We start from the raw sequence: 17,490 nt of genomic DNA, 5'->3' as shown, positions 1-17,490 counted from the left end.
TGAAGTTAAATTTATTTTCTTGGTGATGGAAGCATCATTCACTAGTGCCTTGTGGACTTTATTCTGCAAGAATTGTTCTCCTAGCAGTACGTTTGATTAAATTCTGTATTTTATTATTTACTTGACCAATGTCTCATGACATGAATATATATCGGCATCAGTAAATAAAAATAAGGAGATCTGGAAAGATTTGCATCTGCTTTAAAGAGCAGGATGCAATTGAGCCAACTTGAAGTCTTCCATTCTATTTATTGTTTAAGATCTTGTGGTTATTGGACTTGAGAATTTAGAGGCACTAACATGTCCTAGACCTCATCTAGGGTTGCTTTCCGGTCGATTATCTGCATTGAAAATGAAGTCCACGGAGAGAGATAGGGCTTTAATAGCATTATATGAACTCTGGAACGACATAAAAATAAAATGTAGGCGAGGAAAAGGAAGATGAGAAGCATCAAGGGAGAAGTAGAGCTCAACGTTCCTGCAGAGAAAGCTTGGGAGATGTACAGAGACAATGAGATCATTAGCAAAATCAATCCTGAAATGCTTGCCCTTGCTGAATACATCGAAGGAGACGGCAGCCCTGGAAGTCTCAGGCTCTTCAGGCTGGGACCTGGTATTTTCTCTCTTGCAACCTCTCTTCTTAAGATATCATGCCACCACATTAACTTACCACTTCTTCACTTTGTTTCACGCAGCTGTAAGCAGCTACGTGAAGGAATCCACGCAGAAGATAGAGAAGGTAGAGATTGGAAGGTCTGTCACATATCGCGTTGTTGGGGGTGACCTTAGGGACATGTATGATCCTTTTAGGGTTACGTTTTCATTCTTTCCAGTGGAAGGAAAGGAGGGGGAGAAATGTATTGCTGAATGGAAGGCTGACTATGAGCCACTGAATTCATCAATGCCTCCCCCAGACAAAGCAAGGGATGCTGCCCTAGGTTTCCTCAAGTCGTTTGACAAGTTTGAGCCAAGCTATTAAGTGATGTGAGATGTTCTATGTATGAACACCAAACTACATGCTTTACATGCTATTTATGCATGAATATTGTGTTCTGTGAGATAAGTGTGGTGTGCATCATCATGTAAACAGAAACTTATGTGACGAAGTGTATGGACTTTGTCTACTCTTTAGTGATCTCTTGTCATGATTCTACCCTTCCTTACAATTACCTCAGCAATGGAAGTGCAAGGGCTCATAACATGTCTACAGACATGATCAATATCTCCTTGACAATTTGACAAGTGTTCATTTTATTCTTGTTCTTCCTCTTATTACATGACAATAAAATGGTATCCTCGAGCTCCTCTGAACATCTTAGGTTCATGAGAAGTTTCTCTTTGCTGTGACATGCTCTTATTTGTAAGGAATTATTTTATCACAACCTGACCTTGGAGTTGGAAGTTAGCCGACAAGATGAGAAATAAACATGACAGGAGCTTATCACTATCCAGTAATATAGATTATAGACCGGAAAATTAGTAAATATACGTTGGAGTTGAAATTATACTGTCATGCCTATATGTCGTTCTGCCATATCAACACAGCCCTAGAGTCATGGATTTGGTCCAACCAGATTTGACAAGATTGTGATAACAATACAGCTGCCCTCCTTCCTGTGCTGTCAGCTTTGTCAATCTATCTAAGATTAGTGAAGTTATCAGGTCATTATCGTTTTCTTCCCACTCTGGCTTTTACCTTTTTTTAACTTCAATAAGAATCCAAGGCTGTATCTGTTAGGCATCCATGCAAGTCTTGCTTATACTAAAGAGAAGGAAAGGCAAGGGGGGGGGGAGAAGAAAGGAAAGCCGTCTATTAAGGTTCGCCATTCAAGAGTAGAGAAATGCAAGGAAAGAGGAGCAACCTCTATCTTTCTAATATTCTGTTCCCTGTAAAACCTCTCTCGGCCAAAGCACTAGTAAACCCTGCCCTTCGGGGTACCCCATCCCCGCCCTAACCCCACCCCCCCTCCTCCAGTGAATCGACGGCATTGTTTTCCCATGGTGTAAAGGACTTGCAACCAGATGATCCCCACAAAAAAGCACATTCTTATGCCTCTTTGCTCTCTATTTCCTCAATAAACATCCCCGGCCACCAGGAAAAATTGTTTCCTTCATTTCTTAATTCTGAGAGGAGGTAAACTAATTTCTAGCAAAATTCACATAACGAAGTTGTTTTCTTATTCTTAAGCGAAAGGAAAGACTGAAATATCTGTAGTTGGTTTTTGAGAGTTTTAAATGATGGAACCCGTTGGAAACATAGATGGGGTTGGTGCAAGGAGCGAAGGTGGATCGTCTTCAATATCTAAAGGTGGTGATGAGGGTGGTGAATTCCAGCTAAAGAAGGGGCCATGGTCAGCAGAAGAAGATGCCATGCTAATAGAGCACGTGAATAAATATGGAGAAAGGAACTGGAATGCGGTGCATAAACTCTCTGGGCTGCCTCGGTGTGGCAAGAGTTGCCGAGTGCGATGGACCACACACCTCAGGCCTAATGCCAAGGAAAGTGCCTTCTCTGCTGAAGAGGATAGGATCATTGATGAGTTGGATGCTCAGATTTCAGCATCTAATGATGATGAGGGTGGTGGAGGTGAGCTGAAGAAGGGGCCATGGACGGCTGCAGAAGATGCCATACTAATAGAGTACGTGAACAAACATGGAGAAGGGAACTGGAATGCTCTGCAGAAACGTTCTGTACTGGCTCGGTGTGGCAAGAGTTGTCGGCTACGATGGACTAACCATCTCAGACCTAATCTTAAGAAAGGGAACTTCTCTGCTGAAGAGGAGAGGATCATTGTTGAGTTGCATGCCCAGTTTGGCAACAAATGGGCTCGGATGGCTGCTAGGCTTCCTGGACGAACAGACAATGATATCAAGAATTTTTGGAACACAAGAACAAAGAGACTCCTGCGGCATCGCCTCCCTCTTTATCCACCAGAAATCCTGCCCCAAAATCCACCAAGTCCTCAGCACGACAACAACAAAAAATCCCACTCTCTACCTTCCACCCCAACCTCCTCTTTTACTTTCCCGACCACCCAACTCTTATCCCCGACAACTCCGACTAATCCACAAAATAATCTCACATCCCCTGCCCGTGCCTTTACCCCTCCCGCTACCCCTACCCATCCCCCTACCACTGCTCGTCCCCCTACCCCTGCCGCTCTCCATCCCTCTCCTCCTCCCTTTACCGCTCCCCCTATCTTCCCTCTCTCCTCTCCTTCCACTGCTAATTTTCCTACCCTCCCACTTTTCGACTTTTCCCTCCCCCGAGCCCCTCCAATCCTTCAGATCCCTCCCCGCTTCAAGAACTTCTCCCAATCCTCTTCCGCCACCTCCCCGAACAACACCATCATTGTTAACACCCCGCCCACCTCACATAGCATTACCGTGCCTGCCTCTTACTTTTCGCTACCCTCATCACCATTGCCCGCTATAACTTCACCATCCAACACTAGTCCTCTCAGTTACGAAATCCCTTGTTGCTTCGCTAACCTGCTCAGCAGCAACAGTAGTGAGTTCCACAAGGAAATGGAGAGAGAGAATGAGAAACTGTGTTTGCTTCTCGCTTCCGTGACGCAGACAGATCACCTCCCTTTTGCCCAATTGTTGTCACCAACATCTCTGAATTGGAATTCAGCATCTAGCAGCATTCCTATTACTACTACCAACACCACCGCTGTGCCTGCTAAGATTGGTAGAACAAGAATAAGAAGAATGAAAAACGTTACAACTTCTGGCAAGGGTAAGAGAAATAGCATAGGATTTGGTGCAACTGAAAGTAGCAGGATTGGATTATTACAAGACGATCTCTTGCAAGAGGTTAAGGCAGCTTTGGAAGTGAATGAAAAGGATACTTCGACCAAGCAGAGTCATTTGGTTTTTCAGGATGCTCAGCAGAAGCCAAAGGAGCTCATGTTCGAAGATTTCTGCGGAATACAATATTCGGATCTTTCCAGCTCTCTGTCTTTGTCTTCAGGTCAGCATTTTTTTGTTCATGCATGTGAATAGACTTACCTTGATATTGATTGATAAAATAAAGATTTCCTTTCCATCCCTTGATTTTCTGTGCATGCAGAGTTGACGCCAACAGATGGTGAGGTAGCAGAGCAATTAAACAGTAGCATGACTGATGACTTGACCAAGCTGCTCGACATTTTCCCTCCTTCTCCCTTGCAGCTCTCTGATCTGTATACCGATGACATCTCCAATGGGCAAACTTCGGTCATAATTGATGATAATAACATGGATATCGATATGCAGCAGCAGATAGCTTTATTGTTTCCCACCACAGCCACAGACCAAGGCGGCAGAACCGTTGGAACTGGCTCTTGGGACAGCTTGCCTGGGATTTACTGACAGACAGCTTGAAGAAAGAAAAGGAAGCATCAAAGGCTTGGAATTAATTATTTCGGTTATTAAATTCTACTAATATTAATTTCTAATTTGTATGGATGGTGGTAGAGTTACCTTTTCCACTTTGCTTTTGATCAGTATTAAATGACAATAAAATTGCAATCAGGTGAAATGGATCAGGTAAAGAAAAGCTGCTTCATCTTCCAAGTTACTCTGAAAAGTGTGATAGTTTCCATTTCCAAGGGACACCCCATGATGCTGACACGATCAACCTGATCAATTCTCCATTGAAAGATCTCACAATCTAGTGTTCGGAGATCTAGGGAAGGGAGGAGAGCTGCACCTTAGCTGGATCTGTTAGAGGAGTTAGAAATAGGTCAGTCGCATCTTGTGCCGTTGGGGGTGACCTTAGGAACACGTATTAAGCTCCATTTTTCTATGGTTTCCTTGCAAGGAGAGAAAATAAGTGTATAAGAGTTGTGTTTTGCGAACTCCAAACTGCATGCTGTGCGCTATCAATTCTATGCATGTCTTTACAGCACGATGCACGACGCCTGTGCATAAAGTTAATAAGAAGATAGTTCAGGTGGCAAGCATGCCCACTTTTTTTTTACACAGATTAGCTTGATGGTGTTTACAATCCGTGAGAAGAGATAAAAATAAGAGCTTTGAACAATGCAGCATAACAGCACAAGTACAATAACAGAGCAGTCCATGCTCTTGAATACAGTGAATTCTATGATTTTCTAACAAGTGAAATAGAGAATGCCTTCTATATATATATATATATAAAAGTGAAGGTCATGCATTTGATAATCTTTAGTTGCTGCTTTCTGATGAGTTAAGCAGCAGCAGTGAGCACAAGAAATTTCAAGGAAGAAAAGGAAAAACAAATGCTTTTTGTAGCCACCACTACATGTATAACCACAGCCAAAACCCTAGTCGGCATTAAACGTTGGTGAGAATCATGTAACTAAGTAACTCCTTAATGTATATAAACCAGAAGGCAGATAATATATAAATTATAATCAAAATGTGCAATGTGTTCAGCTGGAAAAGATCCTGTCATTGTTCTACCATATTAACACATCCCTAGAATCTCATAAAGAACCCGAGGCTTCTTAAGCTGGTATTGGTCCAACCAAATTTGTCAAAATTGTGATAATAATCGCTGCCCTAAAATTGGCTGCCAACCAACTACCCCTTCCCATGCTGTCAACTTCTTTGCTCATCTGTCATCAATCCGGAACTGTTCACAGTTGATCGATCCAAACCTTGTGAAGTTTGTAACAAGAGCATTTATCATCTTTTTTACAGTTGCTTTGAATTCACCTGAGGCACCCATGTCAGCTTTATCAACATCAGCTACTCCATCTTTAACTGTAACAGAACCTACTATAGCACCATCTGCATAAGCTTTGCATGCCACCAAAATATTATGTGCAAGATTGTGGAAATGACCAATGACTAAATCTTCAAAATGCTGCAAGCAAACTCAATCGAGTTAGTTATTGCGGTAGCCACAGACAAAGTTTAGAATCCAGCAAATGTCCTAAGTGAACTGGAACATGCATGTGCGAATTTGATGACCACACAAGTAAAATCACAATGCTCTTAAATAAGATGAGAGGCCAATGGTATCACTAGACAGAACAGAACCTACTAACATCCTCTAAAGAAAGAAAGTAAAAGAAAAATGAATATCAGGAGGAAACAAAAAATCAATATGAAATAAAACGACATATGGTTAAGGCACATTATCCAAGGGGTCCCTTCAATACAAGAAACTACTGCAAATGGTGGCGAACAAAAACACTAGAATGGACATCAACAAAGATGAAGCTCAAAGCATTGTCAGTTGTGCAAGCTTTTAAAACCAAAGCTAGGGCCAATACACCTTTTCACAAATTGCCAGACAAACAATGGGGAATGCCTGCAAGGATAATGTAATGCACCACATAAAGAAACTCAAACATTAATAATCCTTTTTTTCTATTTTATTTTTCATTCAAAAGCTAAAACAAAAAATTAACAAAACTATACACACACATATATATATGCGAGGACTGAGGGTAGGTCTGCCCCAGTAAAATTTTGATCAGATCCATACATGCTAAGACCATGGAAAGATAACACCAAAAACGGTTGCCAATTTGGTGAATCCAAACTATAGGCAAGAACTTTATGTCCGTGAGAACAGAAACAAGAACTCCAAGTAATGAAGCAGCAATTGATTATTAAGAAGGGGCAGTCAGTGTGATCATACCTTTGGTGGCCTTCGTAGAGTATACATCATTGTCTTCAAGGACAAAATGAACACCTCTTCATTGTATTTCTTAGATCTTTTATCCCCTTCAGCCCCCACATATGAGGATTCATACCCAGGCTCATTAAAGAACGGTTTTGCATTTAGAATGAGGGCTTGTATTGAGACCAAAACTTGCAGCATGGTTGATTTCCCTGGGATCCACATCTCAGTCTCTTTGCCAGACCAGGTGCCCAAAAGGCTGAGGCAGACTTTTCCACATTCATACAGATTTGGATTCAATCGAAGCCCACCTGAATAGTAGTATACCATCTGACAGAGAGGAATCACAATCAGGCACAGCATATAATATTTATATGCATAAAAAAGATATTACAAATTACTTACCGGTGGTGCATCAGGATATGTAGGAGGGAATATACAGTCAAAGACAAAAAGGCCATCATGGTAGGGAGTGCCAGCAGGTCCTGCAATGACAGCCCTCAAAAGTTCCATCCTTGTTTCATAAACTCTAACAAATATAGTAGCTGAGAGAGAAGGGGAGGGGGTTCAGTCATCTAACCAAGCAATGCCTTATAACCAGAAAATGAAAACGCTTGTGAATGACAAATGACAGACTAATTTTACAATCAATAGGGTGGCTAAGATACAACTTTTGCAAAATGCCAAACTTAAGCCAGCAAATAGATTCAGAAGTCACCTGGTAAGTCTTTCTCCAAACTTTTCCATTCATCCTGAATTCTTTTTGCCCAAATTTTGGGAGGCTACAGCAAAGGAAAATTCAATGGAAAAGTAAATAATAAATCAATCAATACAAACAAGTAATAAAACACTTTTTTGGCCTATTAGAGCCAATATAAGCATACTGATATTAAGGTATTATAACGAATTTTTTAAAGTTATGGGACCATGGCCCCCTCATGGTTGGCTTATGTGTCACCCCTGCACACACACATTTATGCATGTATCTGTGTGAGGGATAGAGGGAGAGTTGAATCTGCAATTAACTTTACTCACCGGGAGGTCAGAGACACTGGTGCCCCTATAGTGATGATCAGAAAAGTCTTCCACATTATCAAATTGTTTAAAGTTCCTATACTTTTGCATGGTATTGTTTTGTCCGCTATCTTCTACTTCACCATTAGAGCTTGAATCTGCAGGAAACATCGAACTACTTGCAGAAGCAGTCCATTTGTTTTCAGATAGACAAGTGGTTGTCATAATTTTGCTCTCGGAATGATTATGATTAGTATGACTAGGAATAGTATGATAAGGAATAGTTGAGGTGCTGGTATTAGATATCATATTTGAACTCGAAGCTGGTTCCTTCAGCCAAGGAAGGGATGCCTCTACTCCAGGAGGAAGATCCACGTTATCAAATTGAGATTGGATGGCTGAATAATCATCTTCATCTTCATCATCATAATATAAATAGCCATCAAGGTCATCACAATCATTTTCGTCAGCATAATCATCACAATCATTGCCAACCTCATCATCATGGTATGACATGTCAGAATTGGAACCATTATTATTGTTTGAATTAGTTGAACCAGAAGTTGAACCCCTGAGATGATAAGCACTATCCACTGATCCTGCTACACTGGTATAATTGCCAAGATCACTGGAGGAAGCATTCTGAGTAAAGAGCAGAATTTTAGACCAACAATGGCTTATATTCAAAAGAACAAAAAAAAAAAGCCATGTACAATTACTTTGGTGTTCCAAAAGTTCACCTTAATGTCTTGTTGCCATGCATCATCATGAACAGATTTTGATTTTCCCTTGGTGCCCATATCAGCTTTTCCATGGCATATCAAAACTTCAGCTTGAGCATCGATTACATCACATAGAACAACCTAAACAACAAATTGCTTCCAGCATTAAAAACAATTACAGCATAATTTACAAAAACATTGTTGCATAGAATTATTTTAAAATTTTGGTAGAATTGAAAAGGCAATTCTCTGCGCAAATATTGTGAAATTTGGCAAGTGCCATTTAGTTCTGCAAGTACAAAACTAGCTTAGTCAACCTATAGGTGGGCAAATGTGCAGCCAAGTACAGAATTTATGCTTCATTGTGTTTCACAGTAAGGCATAAACGAGTTTCCACAGCACATGTTCAACTCCTTTGTTTCCCAATCATGCAAGACAACGTAAAAACTAGAGTGGTGCTCAAACAGCTATTGAGATGAGAAAGTATAACTAGTCTACCACTTCACAAAACACTTAACATAGCCAAAATTTCCAGCATGCAAGCAAAAAAGAACCACTGCCATAGAAATTACCAACAAATTTTATTCTTTTTTCTCTTTTCTAACAGTTTTCAGCACGCATGTTTCGACAGAAGAAGAAATAGGCTCATCCTCCAATGTCCATATACATGATGAAACCATTGAGGACGCCAAGTTTCTAACTCCATTGCTGCCTCATAATGCACAACAAATCGTGTTAATTATTCTCAGACAGGGTAATCTACCTTCTACAGTTGGATAATGCAAAAGTCATCCCGAAACAAACAATTCCAAGCATCATGCCAAACTTAAGACATATTACCAGAATATCTCGAAATCACACAACTCCGGTCAAATTTCCCAATTTAAGCCAAAAAAATTATACAAACTTGCACTCGATAGAGAAAGAAAAACAAAATCATATTCAAACCCTAATTTCGTTACAATTAGCTAATACCACCCCCAAACTTTAATAAAAAAATCAGTATAAATCCCCAAGCTTTCTCTTTTCACCCTAAGTTTCTTCCTTTCAAGTTGCAAGTACATTATACCACCAAATTATCAAAAAACATAGCTAGCTCCTTATTTCTATAAACTCAAACAATCCACCTTCAAAACCCTAACTTTCCCAAAAGTAAGACTAAAAAAAACCAAATCACTTTAAAACCTTAAGAAAAGAAAAGAGAACAGCTTGGCTACTGAAAAACCAGAAGTCAACAATAATTACTTCAAAAAAAAAACAACACAAGACCGATCATGAACATGATCACAGAATAGTGACCAAAACGACACTAAATTACGAATAACACGCAAAAACAAATCAAAACAAAAATTACCTCGCTTTGTTTAAGTTTCTTTGAGATCGCAACGTCCTGGTTACCATCAGCCATGTCGAGATCCATTTATACCGAAATCTAACCCTGAAAAAATATTAAAAAATGAAAAGAAAAAAAACGCGTGTTAGTTGGTTAAGACTGTACGGTCTCTCTCACACTCTCACACGGAGTAGAAAGAAGATCGGAATCAGAGTTAGAAAAGGAACGGTTTTGATTTGATGGATGATCAAGAGAAAAAAGAGAAGGAGAGAGAAGGAGGTGAAGGTTGACGTACAAGCAGAAACACGAGAGTTGAGTCTCTCACTACTCTCTCTCTCTCTTTCTGTTCTGTGAGAGAAACAGTGAAAGTGTGTGAGAGAGAGAGTGATATTCGCGCCTTGTTAGGTATGTTTTTCATGTTATCGTGCGCAGGAAGGTCACGGTAAGTAAAAATAAGGTATGGTAAAGGTATCTTACTAGTTGCACGTTTTGGAGTTTTGATTCGAAGAGGTGTTTGCTTGGTGACGTGGAAGAGGATTGTTGGTGTTTGGGTCTAGTGGGGTTGGGTTTATGGTGTGGGTGTAGTGTAGTTGATTATTGCTGATGTGCTTGGTCCATACTGGACTTTATCATAGGATTTATCAAAGACTTTTTTTTTTCTACTAAAAAAAGTTTTGGTGCTATTTAGTTTTTTTTTTTGGGTTTAAAAAGATGGACAACGATTTTACTGTTTTTTTCTTTTCCTTTTTTTTTTTTTAAATTCAGGGTATTATTTTCCTTTTGGTTTCGTGGCTTCATTTCTTCTTTCTCTATCGTTGTTATAAAACTGAAATTATTCTTTAAATTGACTTGGACTGATCTAGGTTGAAGAAGAAAGCATGATTAACTAACTAACTAACGTGTTGATTTGATCAATACAGGTTTAATTTCGTTAAGATAATGCTCTTGATTTGTTAATTTAAAAAAAAAATTAAAAATTGAGTCAGCGTATTAGATTATATAAAATGAGTTCAATCAAGGCTAAATTGATGGATTAAGGATAATATCAAAAGAAATTATTGATTTAAAATGGATATTATATTTGAAGAAAGAAGTGCATTTTTAAAATGTTTATATATTGAATGGTAACTTGTTAAAGAAATAAAGTTTTTTTTCAGGGTTGTTTAGGGTTGTGGTTCAACTTGTTTTTTTAATATTTTAAATCATTTTAATATATTGATGTCAAAAATAAATTATAAAAATAAAATAAAATATATTATTTTAATATGTTTTAAAAAGCAATCTAAACTTGTAAATTGAAGGTGAAATGAGTAACTTCATGATGAAAGCTTGACCTTCTCATCTATTTACACTTATTACCCTCTAAAAATTCAATGGTAGTGAACTTTTCCAAATTAGAAAAATTCAATGAAGTTTTCTTCTCAGTGCATCATTAGTAATTTCATGACAATTTCCTAAGAGAAAATCATTAAAAATAATCATTATAAATTGACTTGAATTAATAGTAAAGAGCTTTTAAGATGAGAATACTTAGAATTAAAATAACGGTTGTTTTTTAAAATAATTATTTTTAACAATAACATATCAAAATAATCTGAAAATATAAAAAAATATATTAATTTAAAATAAAAAACAATATAAAAAAAATTAAATTCTTTCAGGAGTATTTTCCCATCGAACTGCCCAACACTGGCGTACAAGACGAGGCATTAATTTATTGGAACATGTTCTTCTCGGACAAGGATTTTTGTTTTACGAAAAGTATAATATATGGATAGCCCAAGGATGTGATGTTGCCATGACAAAGATAGCTGCGATTTTTCCAATGTTGCTGTTAGAACATGGAGATTTTTTAATTTTTTTTAGGTCTTTTCTGTAGGAAAAAATGTTTCATCTTCCCTTCCCTTCGAACCTGTTTGTTTCTGCATTTCAAAAGTATTTTTAATAAAATTTAAATTTTTTTTATTTTTTTATTAACTTCAAATTAATATATTTTTAGTGTTTTCAAATCATTTTGATGTGTTGATATCAAAAATAATTTTTAAAAAATAAAAAAACATCATTGGCATGCATTTTGACATGAAAAGCTATTTGAAAAGCAACCACAACCACACTGCCAAACAAACATGTAATATTCCTATAAAGACACCGATTATTTAAAAATAATAAAAATATTTATTTAAATAATGTTATATGTTCTTTCAATTAAAAGATGTAAATATTTATTTTATTTCTGTTAATTCTCATTTATAGTCATGAATGATATAAATATAATGTTTGATATTGTGTTAATAATTATTTTTTAAAGTATTTTTTTGTGTTTAAAGTGTTTGAAATGATAATTTTTTATTTTAAAAATTTATTTTTAATGTCAGTACATCAAAATCATAGAACACACTAAAATATAATTTTAAATTTAAAAAATAAAATTTTAAAAAACCTTACTAAAATGAAAAAATAATCTGCCTCAGAATTACATTATATCATGATAAAATTGTAGGATAAGTGGTGGCCCTGCATGCATGTTCTTGAAAAGCTTTTGTGTTTTTTAAGTAAGGATTTTTTTTTTGGTTAAAAAGTGTTTTTAAATATTTATTTTTTTATATTTTTAGAATATTTTATATACTAATAGTAAAAATAAATTTTAAAAATTAAAAAATATTATTTAAATATATTTTTAAATAAAAAATATCTTCAATAAAAATTTTCAACGGAATGCCAGCTCGGCAATGGCAACCTATAAGAGTAACGTGAATGAATGTCTAAAATGAGGCCTTGATAAGACATTTCATCAAAAAACAAATCTGCATGTTCATTTATTATTGTGGTGCGTTGAGACCACAACCTGTCCGCTAAAGATAACGACTCTTTTTTTTTAAAAAAAAAAAAAAAGAAAAAAGATAACGACTCTTTATCATTAACCCGGTGGCACAGTAATAAAAGATTGAAATTAAAAAATTTATTTTTTTTATAATTTCATATCCGAGTTCTATAGTTACTTATATGATGATCACTAGAGGTTTATATGGTCATTAACTTCAGGGCCAATAAGATTAGTCGAGGTACACGCAAGCTGGCCCAGACACCCACGTTAAACTAAAAATAAAAAAGATAACGACTCCTTTGAACCAAGGCTTGTGGCATGGTGATTCTGGCAAGGTTTCTCTGCCTTTGCATCCTGAGTTCAAGTCTTAGCGTGCATGTTTGTCATTCATATCATGGTTGTTAAAAATGCGTTTTAACTTGTAAAATCGTCTGATTTTATGAGTTAAAACACACAAAACATGTAAAATCGGGGTTAAAACTCGAAAATTAGTAAAATCTGTCCAACCCGGTCAAACTCGTTTAAAAACGAGTCAACTCGGAAAAACGTTAAAAACGTAACGTTTTCCCGAGTTTAGCAAAATTTTCAACAGAAGCAGAATTTTGAAATGCCCTCTGTCCTTTCTCCTCTGACTAAGCACACAGCAGTCTCTTACTCTCTTTCTTCCATTCTTAATTCTTCCATCCTCTTGAAACGCTCTCTCTCCCGATCAAAAGACCTCCTACAGTCCTATCGATTCCGCTCTCTCCAAATTCATCTCCTCAGTGGATCAGTCCTTCCTAGTTCCTCCTCATTTCATCGACTTTGATTTTCGTGATTTCTGACCCGATCGATTTCATCAGGTATATTTTCAAAATATCATGTTTATTTTAGTTTTTTTTGTGTTTAATTTCTGTTGATTATTATGCGTTATCCTTAAGTTTTTCATCATTTTTTACATCATTTTTTCTTGTTTTGTTTCTGTTTTTCTACCTTTATATTTTTTTTCCTGCTTCTATTTTTCGATCTGTATTTAGAAAAATTATATTAAGTTATAATTTTATTTTATTTTATTTCAATTCTATTTTTTAATTAATTTTTTATACTATGCTTCGATCAAGTTAAAAAACATCAGAGTTGGAAATGGAAGAGAAGTTAGAACTAAATTATCATTGTTTTGAATTAACAGCCTCTGTTTTTAGGAGTGCTTTTGTTGAATGAATATAAGTATATAACCATATTTCACTTGATAGTTCTTGAACTGTGAATTAAAACCAAAAAAAGGTGTGAATGGAAGAATATTTGAATACGGGAATGGAGCTTGAATTAAGAATGAGTGTGGAAAAGAGGGATGACTTGTATGGGTGGGAGGAGTTATGGCATATATGATATATTCATTCTCAAGGGTCGGTTGTGTTCGGGTAACCATCGCTGCTGTTGCTTTCGTTTCCCCATTAGTTTAGCAATATGCTTAATATAGAATTAAATACCAGTTTTCTGTGTTGATAAGATAACGTTTTTTTTTGGTTCAATGCATCTATGCTTAATATAGAATAAAATACAGTGCTTTGTAATTCAAATTGTGGTTAATACAAATTGTCTCCTGTGCAATAGCTAGATTTCAAAAATCTTAGTCCTGGAGCTTCATGTTTTTAAGCACTTTACTTAACATTTAATTTTATTATATATCCTTTCATCATTCTTGTAATGAAACTTGCCTGATAAAATGAGACACATAATTTTATCAATCTTGCATAGGGCACATAGTTATTATTGCATTTAAACTTCAAATTTGTTGTCTTAAGTCTGTTGTGATACTTCTAAAATGGGTTATGTTTGCAAAATTCTTGGGAGTGAAAAACTGTGTTTGAAACTGCTTTTATTGCACATACATGAATTGTAATTTCTGATATGAATCAGTTCAATGTATCAGGAAATATTGGTAGATAGAATTGTACATGCTGCTATTGACCGGTTTTTGCTTTCTCATTCTACTTTTGAAAAGCATGACATACCCACATTAATCAAGGATGTACATATAGATAGAACTGTACATGTGCAATTTGTGCTGAATAGTTGCCTTTTTTTATGCATATATATTGATTCTTGAACTGCAGGATATATGACATCTAAAAAAATTATCAGTGGCAATTTGTGCTAAATTCTATGGACATGTATGAATTTTTATTTAAATTATGTATTTTAAGATGTTTGGATATTTGTATTATTATTTTTTTAATAATGTATTTTAATGTATTGTTTATTTTACTTTTATTTGAATTATGTATTTTAAGATATTTGGATATTTGTATTGTTTAAAATATTTTACTTGCGATTTTACGATTTTTAGTTAAAATATTTTACTTGTGATTTTATGATTTTTAGTTAAAAACTTTTACTTGCGATTTTACGATTTTACGATTCGAGTTTACGAGTCGAGTTTATATTGTATGTTCCGTGTCGTGTCAAAAAAACGTTTTTGACAACCTTGATTCATATAGTGTATTATCTGTCTACTAGGCTTGTATGGTGTTTAGTGGGTCCGGGAATTAGTTGTGGTGTGTGTAAGCTAACCCGGACCCTCAGGTTATCAAAAAAAAAATAATGACTCCTTTAATTTTAAATTAAGGGTGTAACTTAATTAGTGAAATTTTAAATTTATTTTTTAAAATTATTAATTGAAGTTTTATAAATTATTAACTAAGAATTAAACTTTATTATTTTTTCAAGTTGGGTGCTTCGAGTTTAATCACTTATGTCTTAAATTTAAAAAATTAACACGGTTTTTTTTTAATCTTATAATTTACTTTATATTTTTATCTAATTATTCAAATCACATTATCTTAATCTTAAACATGAATTTAATAGATATTCTGAGTTAACTCAATCCTGACTATCATAATTATAAGTTTATTGGAATCGGTTTTTTAATCTTATTTCAAAACATTAACATTATTTTTTACGCAAAAATAATTTTGCCATAGAATAAAGCAGGCACTGAGGGTAAGGCTAGTGTATACAACAAGACAAGCCATTAATTAAATAAAGACTCGCCCGTTACGATGATTAGTTCTTTTTGTAATTATCAATTTTGCTTTCGGTGTGGCTCTTAGTTGATTGTTATTTTTAAGTATTTGGTAATAATTTAAAAATTAATATCACATCCCCTCCTTCCATTTGTTATTTTCAAAGGCTATAAATATTTATAGATTTCTTAAACTAAAAATCCAGTGTTTTAAAATCTGGGATTTGTGGGTTTTGACCCGGTAATTCAGGTTAATTTTTTTTTATAAATCAAAATGATATTGTTTTAGTAAAAATAAAAAAAATAATCAATGAGTTGAAATCAAGTTTTTGACCACATCTTACCAGATTAACCCAACTATCAGGTCAACCTGTCGGATTAGTCCAATTCTAAACTATATCTATTTTTTTTTTGTAAACTAGCTCGGTTTTAGTTTTAAATTCTAAGTCGAGCCGGACTGTAATTTAAAACAATTTTAATAACTATAACCACAACCTTTCGAGACGAACACCAGTCACCAGCCTAGAAGCACAGCAGAGCAATAGCATAGGCCAAGACCAGGAAGGAAACAAACGATGCATGGAGCAGAATTTTTAACTCTCAATATGTTAAAGAAAAAAAAGAGAAATTTTAACTCTCAGTTAAATTTTTCATTTTAAAAAATCCGTGTGATGAGAAGCTCAGGAGCATCAAAACCAGTTGTAAGATGAACACAGATATATATATATATACTACTGCTACCAATTGTATGCCGCTGTCACCACCATCACTACTTCTACTTCCGTTACCACCAGTACTATCATCATCGGACAACACACGTCCACCGGAAAATTCTAAGTTATATCAAATACCTCTTAGCTTTGAACTCCTATATTTCAAAATTTCAGTAAAAGGGAACCTTCCAACACAGTGAGCGTTTGTTCTCGTTCTCTATAACAAATGGTTGAGCAGCAGCAAGAGCATCCAATTTCAACGAGTCAAGTGAGCCGATTTTGTCAATAATTTTAGAATGTGAAGCAGGCTTCTTTCCAACAGTCCCATTCTTAGAATCTTTCCCATCATTTTCTGTTCTCCAGTTAAAGAAAACTTACCTCATCCTTGGGAGATCGGTGGGTTTTCCACACTTCCGACCCTGAACTTCCAAGATTGAAGGTTTCTTTTCTGCATCTTTCTTACCTCTTCTCTTTTTATATATTCGGCACCTCCGAGGAATGATCTCTGGTATGGCTTTCCAGAAATGTCCATCTGCCTTTTAAGGAACTTCTCTTGGTTGGCCAAGTACAGCTGCAGAAAACACATTGAGTTTACCTTCATCATAAAGATGGAGGGGACGTACATCTTTCTTTTCTTTTCGGGCAATTCCCTACCATGTTTTTATATGTTTTTTCCTGGTTGCAAGCTTTCCTTTATTGGTTTCTCATGCCATCATTTGGGTGGTGATTTTTCTTGATATCTTGGTTTATAACTTGATATTGGTGCAGTTTGTGCTTTTGTGATATGGTTGACCAAAGGTAGATTTCGGAGCGATTGACTGGAATATTTTGCTTTCTTTTTACCGTGCGTTGGTTCCAGGTTCTTCATCGTTTCTTCTTTTTTATTTCACTCACAGTTGCCTGTTGGTTTGTTGTCAGTTTTATGCATCATTTTTTTGTCATTTTCCTGTTATTTATTGCCTGTTTTTCTTGGTTGCTGCAGTTCTTCATTCTCTCTGTCAGATCATCTTTCAGGAAAGGACTTGGACTTCAAGGTTAGAGCATGCCATGCATTTATGGTTGGCATATGGATGGCCAGCGGGGGCTAGAGGGAGGTTTCTTTTGCCCAGCACTGGATCTAGACCATTCATTAGATGTGCTGAAAATAAAGTGACCGATAAAAATTATCCATTTTAAATATTAAGCCAGTTTTAATGCTAAATTTCTGTTCTATTGTACAATTTTTGCAATCTAGATATATAATTTGAGAGTTTTATTGTAGTGTGAAAAAAAATAGATT

The 17,490-nt window shown here is 35.8% G+C and overlaps 3 protein-coding genes and 1 long non-coding RNA gene across 4 annotated transcripts; 3 read left to right on the top strand and 1 right to left on the bottom strand.

Moving 5' to 3' along the window:
* Window positions 1-323: 323 nt before the first annotated feature.
* LOC133669221 (major latex protein 146-like) lies at window positions 324-1,131 on the top strand. The gene is made up of 2 exons (XM_062089274.1): window positions 324-613; window positions 696-1,131. The coding sequence occupies exons 1-2, from the start codon at window positions 442-444 to the stop codon at window positions 977-979; spliced, it is 456 nt and encodes a 151-aa protein (XP_061945258.1). The 5' UTR covers window positions 324-441; the 3' UTR covers window positions 980-1,131.
* A 693-nt stretch (window positions 1,132-1,824) lies between these two features.
* LOC133669219 (transcription factor MYB65-like) lies at window positions 1,825-4,966 on the top strand. Its single transcript, XM_062089272.1, has 2 exons — window positions 1,825-3,976; window positions 4,076-4,966. Exons 1-2 carry the CDS (start codon window positions 2,236-2,238, stop codon window positions 4,354-4,356), a joined length of 2,022 nt encoding a protein of 673 aa, XP_061945256.1. The 5' UTR covers window positions 1,825-2,235; the 3' UTR covers window positions 4,357-4,966.
* A 378-nt stretch (window positions 4,967-5,344) lies between these two features.
* LOC133669220 (putative ubiquitin-conjugating enzyme E2 38) lies at window positions 5,345-10,094 on the bottom strand. The gene is made up of 8 exons (XM_062089273.1): window positions 9,966-10,094; window positions 9,692-9,775; window positions 8,356-8,478; window positions 7,637-8,257; window positions 7,320-7,383; window positions 7,007-7,146; window positions 6,620-6,931; window positions 5,345-5,836 (listed from the first exon to the last, which is right to left on the bottom strand). Exons 2-8 carry the CDS (start codon window positions 9,755-9,757, stop codon window positions 5,582-5,584), a joined length of 1,581 nt encoding a protein of 526 aa, XP_061945257.1. The 5' UTR covers window positions 9,758-9,775; window positions 9,966-10,094; the 3' UTR covers window positions 5,345-5,581.
* Window positions 10,095-13,089: 2,995 nt separating this feature from the next.
* Window positions 13,090-17,431, top strand: LOC133669697 (uncharacterized). Its single transcript, XR_009833954.1, has 3 exons — window positions 13,090-13,336; window positions 16,980-17,070; window positions 17,194-17,431. It is a non-coding gene; the product is annotated as an uncharacterized LOC133669697 (long non-coding RNA).
* The last annotated feature ends 59 nt before the right edge of the window (window positions 17,432-17,490 follow it).

The sequence above is a fragment of the Populus nigra genome, chromosome 12 (assembly GCF_951802175.1).
Source record: "Populus nigra chromosome 12, ddPopNigr1.1, whole genome shotgun sequence".
In the NCBI taxonomy this organism is placed as follows: Eukaryota; Viridiplantae; Streptophyta; class Magnoliopsida; order Malpighiales; family Salicaceae; genus Populus; species Populus nigra.
The sequence above is the reverse complement of the archived record's forward strand: the minus strand, read 5'-3'. Positions and strand labels throughout refer to the sequence as shown.